Consider the following 14,651-nt stretch of genomic DNA (forward strand, 5'->3'; position numbering starts at 1 on the left):
AGGCTGATCAGCGTGAGGGTGGGAATGGTCAAGGACTAAGGGGGAATATGGAGGCAGAGGGGGCCCTGAATGAGTACCTTGTTCAGTGTTCACTATAGGGAAATGGACCTTGGTGAATGTGAGGTCAGTGTAGAACAGGCTAATGTGCTGGAGTGTGTTGGGGTTAAGAAAGAGGAAGTGCTGGATCTTATTAAAAATATTTGGAGAACTAAGTCTGGGACCAAATGGGATATGGCCCAGGTTACTATGAGATCGTGGGCCAGTTAGCTCGAATGCTTAATTACAGTAGCCTAGTGGTTAGCGCAATGCTGTTACAGCGCCAGCAATTGGGACTGGGGTTTGAATCCTGTACTGTCTACAAGGAGTTTGTACTTGCTCCCTGTGTCTGTGTGGGTTTTCCCCGGGGACTCTGTTTTCCTCCCACTCTTCGAAAAGAACCGGGGGTGTAGTCAATTGGGTGTAATTGAGCAGCACGGGATTGCAGGCCGAAATGACCTGTAACTGTGTTGTAAGCCTAAAGTTAAAAATTTATAAATTTCATAGAACACAACAGCCCAGTGCAGGCCCTTCAGCCCTCAATGTTGCGCTGACTCATACATTCCTTAAAAAAAATCTACTAAACCCTCCCTACCCCATAACCCTCTATTTTTCTTCCATCCATGTGCCCCATCAATTTCTTTCGTTTCCTCCTCAAAAAACTCAAATAGGCTCGTGCGGCACCTCCTTCCCTTCACCAAGCCCTGCTGACTATCCTCGAGTAGACTGGACTTCTCCAAATGCTCATTGATCCTGTCCTGATGTAAGACTCACCAGTCTATAATGTCCAGGATTCTCCTTATTACTTTTTTTTAAACATTTGCCATTCTCCAATCCTCCGGCACCTCCCCGTGGCCAAAGAGGATTCAAAGATCATAGCTGCTGCCCCAGCTATCTCTTCCCTCCCTTCCCACAGCAGCCGAGGTATATCGCGTCCGGCCGGCCCCAGGGACATCAATCTTGATGATTTGGATGACGGGGTGGTTAACTGGGTAAGTAAATACACAAACAAAATGAAAATGGGGGGGGGGGGGGGGCGGGTGTAATGGAAGATTCTAACCGTGTTTTTTACTTTTGCAGCTCTGGGTTCTGCAAGGCTGAGAACCTGCTTGTTTTTAGACTCAGCAGACATAAGCTAAATTCCTCCGAGGGGCCAGAGATGCTGTTATCTGAAGAAAGGACATCTGTGTAACAAGAACATTTAATCTTCCTGCTTGTTTTGGTCACAGACTGTCAGAGGCCTAGCCTTGATGCAAAATAAACCATTGTATTCAAAGTGATAAGCTGAAAATTACATTAGTCGATAGAAGCCTAGCATGCTAGCTTGCTCACTTATCTTTCTTGCTACGCTGGGAATAGGTCCTTGGGTAAGCAGTTTTTGGGTAATATAAGCCGTGGTCCCGCTGCTGAAGTTTGAGACTCTCCGAGAGGTGGCAACATCTCTCAGCAAGAAGAACTTCTAGAGTCCAACCAACGTCCCAGTCAGGGGAGGTGGAGAAGCTGCTACCGGCACCCTGACATCCTACTACAAGTGTGCAGTCGTTGCCTCGCTTCGGCAGTTGGGGCCAGTCCAGGCGTTGATAAGTATAGTTGGGAAGGGCTTGAATATTGTAGTTTGAAATCAGCTTTTGAATTTGTAATAAACATTTGTATAACTGAACTGCTCTCGGTGTGTGAGTCTGTTTTCTTTCGGTAGCTCAAACACTGTGACCAATCTAAAACGAACAAAGTGAGAGGTACAAGTTTACCCAAGACAGGGGGGGAGTGGTGGATAGCGAGGAAGGTTTTCAGGGATTACAGAGGGATTTGGTTTGTCTGGAGAGTTGGGCTGAAAGATGGCAGATGGAATTTAATGTAGAGAAGTGTGAGGTGCTTCATTTCTGAAAAAATAATCAAACTAGGACATATGTAGTGAAGGGGAGGACATTGGGGAATGCACAAGTACAAAGAGATCTTGGAGTTATGGTACAGGGTTCCTTGAAGGTGGATTCCCCCATGTAGACAGGGTGGATAAGAAGGAATTTTGTGTGCTGGCCTTCATAAATCATAGCATAGAGTATAGGAGCTGGGAAGTGATGTTGCGACTGTTTTAAGGCTTTTGTGAGGCCAGGTTTGGAGTGTATTGTGTTCATTTCTGGTCTCCAAATTATAGGAAGGATATAGATAAGGTGGAGAGGGTGCAGAGAAGATTTCAAGGATGTTGCCTGGCTTAAAATGCCTAGAGTAAAGAGAAAGATTGAAGAGGTTAGGACTTTATTCATTGGAACGTAGATGGATGAGAGGGGACTTGATAGAGATCTTTAAAATTATGAAGGGAATAGATAGACTAGACACAAGTAGACTCTTCCCCCTGAGGTCAGGGGAGGTTGAAACACGATGACTCAAGTTGAGGGTAAGGGGGCAAAATTTTAGGAGAAACATTCGAGGATGTTTCTCCACTCAGAGAGTGGTGGCTGAATGGAATAATCTTCCGGAGGAAATAGTTGAGACAGTCAATTCTTTCATTTAAGAGGAAACTGGATATATACATGGATAGGAGGGGGTTGGAGGGTTATGGGCGGAGAATAGACGGGTGGGGGGGGATCTCGAGGAGTTGTTTGAGTGAACTTGCGTGGACTTGAAGGGCCGAGATGGTCTGTTTCCATAAACTGTTATATGGTTATATGATGTTTTTAAAAAGATCCAACACTTCCTCAATCTCCACATTGTCCAGCACACAGGCCTGTTCTATTCCAACCTCATCCTGATCCTTTTCCCTTGAGAATACTGAAGCAAAGTATTAATTTAGGACGTCCCCAACCTCCTCTGCCTCCAGGCACATGTTGCCTCCTTTATCCTTTATCAGCCCCACCTTCATTCTCATCATCCTTCTGTTCTTCACATACGCATAGAATGACTTGGGGTTCTCCTTAATCCTACAGCCAAGGCCTTCTAATGCCCCCTTCAAACTTTCCTAAATCCTTTCTTAAGCTCCTTCCTGGTGACCATATATTTCTCATGAGCCCTTCCTGTTTCCTGCTTCCTATATCTAACAAATGCTTCCTTCTTCCCCTTGACCAGCTGCTTCAGCCACGCTTCCCTTTTCCGCCCATCTTTTCCCTGACCCAGTGGGACAAACCTATCCTGAACCCAGCACAAGTGGTCCCTAAACGTCCTCCACATTACTTCTCTGCTTTCACCCTTAAACATCTTTTTCCAATGTAATCTCGCTAGTTCCTGCCTCGTCCCATCGTCATTAGCCCTTCCTCATGTTGTCTGCTTTTATCCTTTTCCATAGCTATGTTGAGGCTAAGGAAGTTGTGGTCACTCTCACCGAAATGCTCCCCCACTTGACCAGGTTCATTCCCCAGAATTAGTCTTGCCTCTCCTCTCGTCGGCTGGTCCACAGACTGGGTCAAGAATCCTTCTTGAACACACCTGACAAATTCAAACCCATCCATCCCTCTTGCAGTCAGGAGGTGCCAGTCAAATTTGAAATTTCCTTTCTGCTGCCTCCTTCCTTGAACAATGAACAATGGGGTGACGTTTGTAATTTTCCACTTCTCCAGAACCATTCCTGAAAGATCATTCCCAATGCCTCCACAATCTCTACCGCTTCTTCTTTCAGAACCCGATGGTGCAATCCATCTGGTCCAGGAGACTTATCCACCCTGAGACCATTCAGTTTTCTGAGCACCTTCTCCCTTGAAATAGTAACAGCACTCACTTCCCTTCCCTGATGCCACTGGACATCCGGCACATGGAGAGTGTCCTCCACAGTGAAGACTGATCCCAAATACTCATTTACTTCCTCTGCTGTCTCCTTGTCTCCCATTATTATTTCCCCAGCATCATTTTCTAGTGGTCCTAGATCCCTTTTATTCTTTATATATGAAGAAGCAGCTTTTCTTTTTATCCTCTGATATTATTTGGCCTACTTTCATAATTTTTTTCTCTTCAACATACAACTCAGTATGTCCCACAAGCCCATCCCACCCAATTTACTTCCCATTAATCTACACCCCGGTTTGTTTTGAACTTCATCTTTTCCCTCCTTATGAGTTTTTTAGTTTTCTTCTGCAAATTTTAAAAACTTCCCAATCCTCAATCTTCCCACTAATCTTTTTTCCTTGTCTGCCCTCTCTTTCACTTCCATGTTGGTTTTGACTTCTCTTGTCAGCCACAGTTGTGAAAGATAAAGGTTCCATTATAGTCATTTAGAATGTAACCTCCATGAAATTCTTTACCTTTTGTCAACCGTAAGGCAGGCAGAGTGTCGCCACTTAGTCCAGCGTCCCTCACAGAAACCTGGTGTTCCCAGTGGTCTCCCCTCCAAGCACTGGCCAGGACTGGGCCTGCTTAGCTTCTGAGCTCATCTCAGGCATATTCAGGCTATAAGGTCCTGTTGTGACATTTTTCCATTTGAATATTTCCCCTTTTTTGGTCTGTATTTATCCGGAACCTTCCCCATTTCTCACAGAAACTCCATCCACTGCTACACTGCCCCCTTCCCTACCAGGGCCCCCATCCAATCTACTTTGGCCAGTTCCTCTCTCATGCCGCTGGAATTCCCTTTACTCCACTGAAACACCGACACATCCAACTTTAGTTTCTCTTCATTGAATCTCAAATTGAACTTGATCATATCATGTCCACTGATGGATGGAGAAGTAGAGGGGTGGGTCTGTAAGTTGCAGATGATGCAAAGTGTGGATAGTGTATTTGGTTACATCAGGATGCAGAGTGGGGTCAAGAAGATGGAGATTAATCCAGATAAGCATGAAGTGATCTGCTTTGGAAAGGCTAACCTGATGGTGGAAGTATGTGATGAATGGCTGGATTCTTCACAGTGAGATGGATCTGAGGAATCTTGGGGGCCTCATTACAGGAAGGATGAAGGTTCTTTTGGGAAGTGTAGAATAGAGACCGTCACGTGAAGCAAGGTTGACAGAGCTAGGGCTTTTCTCTTTGAAGGATGAGAGATGAATTAATGGAGGTCTTTTAGATGAAGAGGGTCTGAGATAGAGTGGACAGCCAACACACTTTTCTTGGGGCAATGATTGCAAATACTTGGAAAACAGAGCAGAAAAATCTACAGCAACATCCAGGCTCTTCAACCTACAGTGTTGTACTGACCCAATAGCCTACTCGAAAAACCACCAAGAAGTTCCCCACTGCATAACCCACCATTTCCTCAGTTCCACGTACTTGTCTAATGGTCTCTTCAAAGATCCTAGTGTACCTACCCCCATGACATTGCCAGCAGCACATTCCATGCACCCACCACACTCCGGGTGAAGAACTTGCCTCTTACATCCCCCCTGTACTTACTCCCCAACACCTTAAAACTACACGCCCTCGTGTTGGCCATTTCAGCCCTGGGGAAAAGCCTCTGGCCGTCCACATGATCAATGCGTCTCATCATCTTGTCCACCTCTATTAGGTCACCGCTCACCCTCCGTCACTCCAAGTTCACTCAACCTATCCTCATAAGGCACACTCTCCAATCCAGGCAACATCCTGGTAAATCTCCTCTGCCCCCTCTCTATAGCACCCGCACCCTTCCTGTAGTGAGGTGACCAGAACGGAGCACAATATTCCACATGGGGTCTAATGATTTAAGATGAGCAGCAGGGATTGCACAATGTTATTACTGCGCCAGTGACCTTGGCTTGAATCTGGCACTGTCTGTAAGGAGCAAAAACACAACGCTGGAGAAACTCAGCAGGTCAAGCAATATCCTTTATCTAGCAAAGGTAAAAATACAGAACCAACATTCATCAAGGTATGAAAAATGTCCCATTTTACTTTTAATGTCTGTAAGGAGTTTGTATGTTCTCCCCATGTCTGTGTGGGATTTCAGTGGAAGCTCTGATTTCTTCCCATCCTCCATATCATACAGGGATATAGGTCCATTGGGTGTAATTGGGCAACACGGGCTCATGGGTCAAAAGGGTTTGTAACCGCGTAGTATGTCTAATTTAATTACCTCACACCTCATGAACTTAATCCGCCTTCTCACCATCGACCTGTGCAGCAGCTTTGAGTGTCCTGGGACAGACCCCAAGATCTCTCTGTCCATCCACACTGCTCAGTCCTCCCATTAACATTCCATTCTGCCTTCAAATTTGACCAATGGAAATGAACCACCTCACACTTTTCTGGGTTAAACTCCATCTGCCACTTCTCAGCCCAGCTCTGCATCCTAACAATGTCCCTCTGCAACCTGTGGGAACCCCCAGACTATCCACAGCACCACCAACCTTTGTGTCATCTGCAAACTTACTAACCTGGCCTTCCACTTCCACTTCCTCAACCAGGTCATTTATAAGAATTGCAAAGAGGAGGGGTCCCAGAACAGATCACTGCGGACCACAACTGGTCACCAATCACGCAAGTCGTCACCTTTATTTGTTGTTCATCCCATGCTCACACAGTAAAGATGAGATAGTGTTTCTCCAGGACCACAGAGCACATTTACATAAATATAGGTTAGAATAGAAGTTCAACACATTGAAATATTACAATGTATACGTAATATACATAATAATAAATGTCCACAGAACCCTATCCACATCTGTTCTGGGAATTCAGGAGCCTGATGGCTTGGGGGTAAAAAACTTGCCCACTCTGGACGTGAGGGCCCGAGTGCTACGGTACCTCCTACCAGATGGCAGAAGGGAGAACAGTTTACGTGAGGGGTGTGTGGAGACTTTCACAATGTTATTGCCTTTCTCCTACATCGAGTGCTATAGACGTCCTTCATGGTAGGAAGGGAGACCCCCAATGATCTTTCCCGCTGACTTCACTACCCTCTGCAGGGTCTTCTGGTCTGAGGAGGTAGAGCTTCCAAACCAGGCGGTGATGCAGTTACACAGGAGGCTCTTGATACATCCTCTGTAGAATGTAGTGAGGATGGAGGGTGGGAGATGGACTTTCCTCAGCCTTCACAGGAAGTAGAGGTGCTGCTGGGCTTTCTTGGTTCTGGAGCTGGTGTTGAGGGACCAGGTGAGATTCTCTGCCAAGTGAACTTGAACTTCTTGATGACCTCAATAGTCGAGCCGTCATCACCATTATAACTACCCTCTGCCTTCTGTGGGCAAGTCAATTCTGTATCCACAAATCAAAGCCTCCTCGGATTCCATACCTCTGGAATGAGCCTTGCATAGGGAACCATATAACCATATAACCACTTACAGCACAGAACAGGCCAGTTCGGCCCTACTAGTCCATGCCGTAGCAAATCCCCACCCTCCTAGTCCCACTGACCAGCACCCGGTCCATACCCCTCTAGTCCCCTCCTATCCATGTAACGATCCAGTCTTTCCTTAAATGTAACCAATGATCCCGCCTCGACCACGTCTGCCGGAAGCTCATTCCACATCCCCACCACCCTCTGCGTAAAGAAATTTCCCCTCATGTTCCCCTTATAATTTTCCCCCTTCAATCTTAAACCATGCCCTCTAGTTTGAATCTCCCCCACTCTTGATTGAAAAAGCCTATCCACATTTACTCTGTCTGTCCCTTTTAAAATCTTAAACACCTCTATCAAGTCCCCCCTCAATCTTCTACGCTCCAGAGAAAAAAGCCCCAGTCTGCACAACCTTTCCCTGGAACTCAAACCTTGAAATCCTGTCAACATTCTCGTGAACCTTCTCTGCACTCTCTCTATTTTGTTTATATCTTTCCTATAATTTGGTGACCAAAACTGTACACAGTACTCCAAATTTGGCCTCACCAATGCCTTGTACAATTTCATCATAACCTCCCTACTCTTGAATTCAATACTCCGATTTATGAAGGCCAACATTCCAAATGCCTTCTTCACCACACCATCTACCTGAGTATCAGCCTTGAGGGTACTATTTACCACAACTCCTAAATCCCTTTGTGGCTCTGCACATCTCAATAGCCGACCATTTAATGCATATGACCTATTTAGATTCTGGAGAATTTAGGGTGGCATGGGTGGTGTAGTGGTTAGCACACTGTTACAGCGTCAGCGATCGGGACCAGGGTTCAAACCGGCGCTGGTTGTATGTTCTCCCCATGTCTGCACGGGTTTTCCCCGGAGGCTCCTGTTTCCTCCCACCATTCAAAACATACTGGGGGTGAAGGTTAATTGGGTGGCACAAGCTCATGTGCCAAAAGGGCCTGTTAGTGCGCTTCTGATTTCAATAAAATCAATTAGGAATGTCTCTGCAAAGAAGCAAATAATTCTTGTAAGCATTAATACATCCTTATCAAACGCCTTACAGACACCCATATAGACTGCATCCACTGCTCCACCTTCATCAGTGCGCTTATTATATCCTCAAAGAGTTCACTCAGGCTCCTTACGCATGACCTTCCCCCGACAAAGCCAAGCTGACTTTCCTGAATCAGATTATGCCTCTCTACGTGCTTGTAAATCCATTTCTTGCAATCTTCTCAACAACCCTGTCCACCACTGAAGACTCAGTGAATCCCAGAAGACATCTGCTTAACGAGAGGGGAGGAAAGTTTACAGGAGACCTCAGGGGTAAGTTTTTTTTTACACAGAGAATGGTGGATACCTGGAATGCATTGCCAAAGATGGTGGTTGAGGCTGGTACAATAGGGGCATTCAAAAGATTGTTAGACAGGTACATGGATGTAGGAAACAGAGGATTATGGGCGTGAGAGAGTTGGGGGGGCAGGGGGGGGAAAGGATGAGATCGCTGTGGTCAGCACTACATCGTGGGCTGAAGGGCCTGTAATGTTCCATGTTTGAAGTTACTCAGGAGGACCCCTGACCCCACAGAGGTGCCTGCAGTGATGTTGGTGCTCACGCAGAGAGGACAAGGCTTACGCAGAGAGGGAACCTGCCTGAGCTCTCAGTGCCCAGGACAAAACTAAGTGGCAGCGCTCGATGAAGTGCAGGCAGGTTCATACCAGCAAAGCAAGCATCTCTGGGGGTGAAAGATGCAGAAAGCTCTGGTGTAGAGCAGACAGAAGCCACCACTGACCAGACAGTAACAGCCCTTACTATTGACTGTTGACCTGGGAAACCATGCAGTTCGTAAAAACACAATGCTGGAGCTACTCAGCAGGCCAGCCAGTGTTCATTATACAGCAAAGATAGATACAAATCCATCGTTTTTACTTCAATCACAGCATCTGCAGTTTTCTATTTCAATCTCAGTGTCTGTGGCCCAGTTGGCACCAGCGATCAAGACTGGGGTTCATATCCAGTGCTTGTACGTTCTCGATGTGTCTGCGTGGGTTTTCCCCAGGGGCTCTGGTTTCCTCCCACTGTTCGAAACGTACCGGGGGTCTAGGTTCATGGGATGTAATTGGGTGCCACAGACTTGTGGGCCGAAAGGGCCTGTTACCATGTCGTAGGTCTAAATTTAATAAAAAACGAATTTAATAAGGAGAAACATTGGTTATTTCTGTTCTATGAAGTGCACTGTTTGACCAGCTGAGTTTCTGCAGCGTTGTGTTTTCACAGCAAGAACGTTCACGTTTTACTTCGAAGCCATGCTGTTACTCAGGCCAGCAGAGTAACACCACACCCCACCACCACAAAGCGTCAACTACTCCGTCACATAAAGGACAAGGGCAATAGAGGCCATGGATCCACCACTGTGCAGTTCAAGAGAAGAAGTAATGAAACACGCGAGGGGGAGTGGAATGGGACAGGCTCAAGAGCATGGATGGTCTGGACTACCAGAGACATGTACCACAGCTGGGGCTTGGCGGCAACGCCACTACCGTCTCACAACACCTCCCCCCATCAGACCAGCCCCATCCCAGTATCCTGCCCCTTGGTACGCCTCTTATTCTGTACCATCATCCACTTACTTGAGAATATTCCATCACAGACACAGAGTGAAGCTCCCTCCACACCGTCCCATCATACACGCCCGGGGTCAGACACAGAGTGAGGCTCCCTCCGCACCGTCCCATCACACACGCACGGGGACAGACACAGAGTGAAGCTCCCTCCGCACTGTCCCATCACACACTCCCGGGGTCAGACACAGAGTGAAGCTCCCTCCGCACTGTCCCATCACACACTCCCGGGGTCAGACACAGAGTGAAGCTCCCTCCACACTGTCCCATCACACACTCCCGGGGACAGACACAGAGTGAAGCTCCCTCTGCACTGTCCCATCACACACTCCCGGGGACAGACACAGAGTGAAGCTCCCTCCGCACTGTCCCATCACACACTCCCGGGGTCAGACACAGAGTGAAGCTCCCTCCACACCCTCCCATCATACACCCCCGGGGTCAGACACAGAGTGAAGCTCCCTCCACACCCTCCCATCACACACGCCCAGGGTCAGACAGAGAGTGAAGATCCCTCTGCACTGTCCCATCACACACTCCTGGGGCCAGACACAGAGTGAAGATCTCTATATACTGTCCCAAGACACAGGTTTAATTCAATAGGACAGGAGAAATACCATAATTCCTCTAGCTACATCATAGTGTGCTTTAAAAAGTGTTTCTGCCAGAGAACCAGATGAGGTTGGTGTTGGAGAGCGATGCCGAAGCCACAGACAAGGTAGGGTCTCCAGGTTGCTCTGTGCTAACCCAGCACATGTCTAACCCTTCCCTTTGACCTGCACATTTCTCTATGTTCCTGCCTTCACTTGACAGGGTATGGTGGAGAGTCAGACTGGAACTGGGCTGTGAGCAGGAGGATAGGGAGCGAAGAATGTACTCACCGAGACAACCCGGTCTCCAACTCGCAGCACGCCGTCCCTGTGAGCACAGCCTCCTTCAGCCAGTCGCGAAATAAAGATGGCCTGCAACACACACACACACACCCAGCGTTACACACATGCATCATTCGCAGCTTGCAATACTCATCCAGGTTTAGCCCAGCCAAGGTTACATGTACAGATTTAGCCCAGCCTGCATTCCACATTCAGCCTTCGCACAGCACACATTACTAGTCCAGCTTTAGTCCAGACCGCATTCCACATCCACCTTTCACCCAACCCACGTTCGACATCCAGCTTTAGTCCGGCCCGTGTTCAAGGTCCAGCTTTAGCCAAGCCCGCGATCCATATCCAGCTTTAGCCCAGCCCGCAATCCACATCCATATAACCATATAACCACTTACAGCACAGAACAGGCCAGTTCGGCCCTACTAGTCCATGCCGTAACAAATCCCCACCCTCCTAGTCCCACTGACCAGCACCCGGTCCATACCCCTCTAGTCCCCTCCTATCCATGTAACGATCCAGTCTTTCCTCAAATGTAACCAATGATCCCGCCTCGACCACGTCTGCCGGAAGCTCATTCCACATCCCCACCACCCTCTGCGTAAAGAAATTTCCCCTCATGTTCCCCTTATAATTTTCCCCCTTCAATCTTAAACCATGCCCTCTAGTTTGAATCTCCCCCACTCTTAATTGAAAAAGCCTGTCCACGTTTACTCTGTCTGTCCCTTTTAAAATCTTAAACACCTCGATCAAGTCCCCTCTCAATCTTCTACGCTCCAGCTTTAGTCCAGCCCGGAATCCACGTTCAGCTTTAGTTCAGCCCACGTTCCACATCCAGCTTTAGCCAAGCCCGCGATTCACATCCAGCTTTAGGCCAGCCCTGTGATGTATGACCAGCTTTAGTCCAGCCCGCGTTCCACATCCAACTTTAGTCCAGCCCGCGTTCCACATCCAACTTTAGTACAGTCCACGATCCACATCCAGCTTTAGTCCAGCCCACGTTCCACATCCAGGTTTAGTCCAGCCCACGGTCCACATCCAGCTTTAGTCCAGACCGTGATCCACATACAGCTTTAGTCCAGCCCACATTCCACATCCAGCTTTAGTCCAGCCCGCGATCCACATCCAGCTTTAGTCCAGCCTGCATTACACATCCATCTTTAGCGTTCCACATCCAGCTCTAGTCCAGCCCGTGATCCACATCCAGCTTTAGTCCAGCCTGCATTACACATCCATCTTTAGCCAAGCACTGTTTCATGGCCAAGTTTAGTCCAGCCTGCAATCCACATCCAGCTTTAGTCCTGCCCACGTTCCACATCCAGCTCTAGCCCAGTCCGAGATCCACATCCAGTTTTAGCGCAGCCTGTGTTGCATGGCCAACTTTTGCCCCCAGCCCACGTCACATGTCTAAATTTAGCCAGGGTTATGCGTTCAGCTTGATCACAGTCTGCTTAAAATGCCTGGTTCAAGTGTAGCTGGCATAACATGCGCAGCACCTGAACAAACACCTATCATAAAACACAGCCAGGCTCACGCTCAGCCTGCATTACAAGTCTCGCTATTACACAACCAACATTGTACGACTGCCCACATACAGCCAGGGTCACACTACACACACTGGCTGGGACCCACACTGACTGTGGCAGGACCACACTGACCAGGGTTGGACCCACACTGACCAGGTGGGACCCACACTCTCTGGGGTTAGACTCACCGTGTCCCCTGCCTTGTACGGTGTTGATCCCTTGCCACCGGCGATGCTGAAGCCCAGGCCTTTCTCCTGCCGGGCCAGTGAGGTGGAGTACAGTTCCCGCACCACACCATCCTCTGACTCATCCATGAACCTCCGGCCTGCCCGCCGGTCCCTGGGCGCGTAGTCATCCTCAGGACGCAGCGGGGTGACCGTGATGGCGTTCTCTGGTTCCACCATCCTCTCCCGCAGGATTGCCATGGTCACCAGGCCTCCTGAACTGCGCAATGCCTCAACTGCTTTGTGATGCTCTGCATCTTGCAGGCACACCCCGTTCACCTAAGGAGGGGAAGACAAAGACGTCACTCTTCCACCCAGGAACTTACACACATCACCAACAAGTCCTTCCATACAACCATAGACTATTACAGCATCGAAACAGTCCCTTCAGCCCTTCTAGTCTGTGCCTAACCATTTTTCTCCCTAGTCCCACTGACCTGCACCTGTCCATAGCCCTCCATCCCCCTCCCAACCGTGTCCCTTTCCAAATCCTTTTAAATGTTAAAATTGAGCCCACATTCAGCTCGTTCCACAGCCCCACCTCTCTCTGTGTGAAGAAGTTCCCCCTCACGTTCCCTCTAAACCTTTCCCCTTTCACCCTTAACCCATGACCTCTGGTTTGTATCTCACCCACCCTCAGTGGAAAAAGCCGACCTACATTTACTCAGTCTGTCCCCCTCATAATTTTAAATACCTCCATCAAACCTCCCCTCATTCTTCTATACTACAGGGAATAAAGTCCTAATCTGATTAACCTTTCTGCATAACTCATCTCCTAAAGTCCAGGAAACATCCTAGTAAATCTTCTCTGCCTCTTTCAAACTTATTGACGTCTTTCCTGTAGTTCGGTGACCAAAACTGCACACAATTCTTCACATTTTGCCTCATCAATGTCTTATGCAACTTGACCATAACATCCCAACTCCTGGACTCAATACTTTGATTTATGAAGGCCAAGATGCCAAAAGCTCTCTTTACAACCCTGTCCACCTGTGATGCCACTTTCAGGGAATTATGTATCTGTATTCCCAGATCCCTCTGTTCTACCCCACTCCTCAGTGCCCGATCATTTACCGTCTACGTCCTTTCTTGGTTTGTTCCTCCAAAATGCAACACCTCACACTTGTCTGCATTAAATTCCATCTTCCATTTTTCAGCCCATGTTTCCAGCTGGTCCAGATCCCTCTGCAAACTTTGAAAATCTTCTTCACTGTCCACAACATCTCCAATCTTAGTGTCATCTACAAACTTGCTGATCCAATTCACCACATTATCATCCAGATCATTGATATAGACAACAAATAACAATGGTCCCAGCACCGATCCCTGAGGTACCACTAGTCTCAGGCCTCCAGTCAGAGAAACATCATCCACCATTAGCCTCTGGCCTCTCCCGTCCAGCCATTGTCGAATCCAGTCCGCTTCACCATGAACCTTCCTGACTAACCTCCCATGTGGGGAAAGGTTGGTAAAAGATAGCAGGACCCAGGGTGGGGTGGAGGGGGGAAAGGCTCTTACCTCCAATAGTTTATCTCCCACTCGGACGCCCGCCTGGGCTGCCGGCCCCTCCTCCGACACCCGCGAGATGAAGATTCCCTGGAATACATGGAAAGGCATTCAGCTCAGAGCAGGGAGGAGGAGAAAGAGAGGAAGGGGGTAGAGGTGTGGCAAGGGATGGGGGGAGGAGGAGAGGAAAGGGTTGGGGGAGGGGGTGGAGTGAGAGAAAAGGAAGATAGAGTAGGAGAGAGAGAGAATGGGGTGGGGTTGTGGGGGGAGGGGGAAGTGGGTGCAGTGGGGATGAGAGGGTCAGGGTGGAGAGTTGGGTCCAGTGAGGAGCATACCTCGTCCTCGCCCTTATAGGGGGTGGACCCCTTGCCCCCGGCGATGCTAATGCCGAGACCCCCCGTCTCCCGGTGGATGGTCAATGTCAGCTATGGATGTAACAGCAGCAGTTAATACCAATCCCAGGGTCAGTCCCTCACACTCACCGTCTCACACACACGGTCACTCACACTGACTGTCACACACACACACAGCCCCTCACAGTGACCGTCACACAAACACACACACTCATACGGCGGCTCACACTCTCTGTCACACACACATGGCCACTCACACTGACTGACTCAGACACACATACGGCCCCTCCATTGACCATCACACTCATACTGACCATCTCTCTCACA

At 48.5% G+C, this 14,651-nt stretch overlaps 1 protein-coding gene across 11 annotated transcripts in view; it reads right to left on the minus strand.

The window, feature by feature from the left end:
- The window catches only part of scrib (scribble planar cell polarity protein), a 166,037-nt gene that overhangs the window by 66,021 nt on the left and 85,365 nt on the right, over positions 1 to 14,651 (minus strand). For 10 of the 11 annotated variants that reach the window (XM_069915156.1, XM_069915163.1, XM_069915155.1 and 7 more), the window contains 4 exons: positions 14,307 to 14,396; positions 13,984 to 14,061; positions 12,430 to 12,744; positions 10,713 to 10,793 (listed from right to left, as the gene is read on the minus strand). In XM_069915156.1, the coding sequence (XP_069771257.1) occupies positions 10,713 to 10,793; positions 12,430 to 12,744; positions 13,984 to 14,061; positions 14,307 to 14,396 (564 nt within the window). Of the gene's footprint in view, positions 1 to 7,848; positions 9,381 to 10,712; positions 10,794 to 12,429; positions 12,745 to 13,983; positions 14,062 to 14,306; positions 14,397 to 14,651 lie in introns of those variants that run through there. The other variant, XM_069915164.1, reaches the window with a different exon arrangement.

Source organism: Narcine bancroftii, chromosome 1 (genome assembly GCF_036971445.1).
Source record: "Narcine bancroftii isolate sNarBan1 chromosome 1, sNarBan1.hap1, whole genome shotgun sequence".
Taxonomy (NCBI): domain Eukaryota; kingdom Metazoa; phylum Chordata; class Chondrichthyes; order Torpediniformes; family Narcinidae; genus Narcine; species Narcine bancroftii.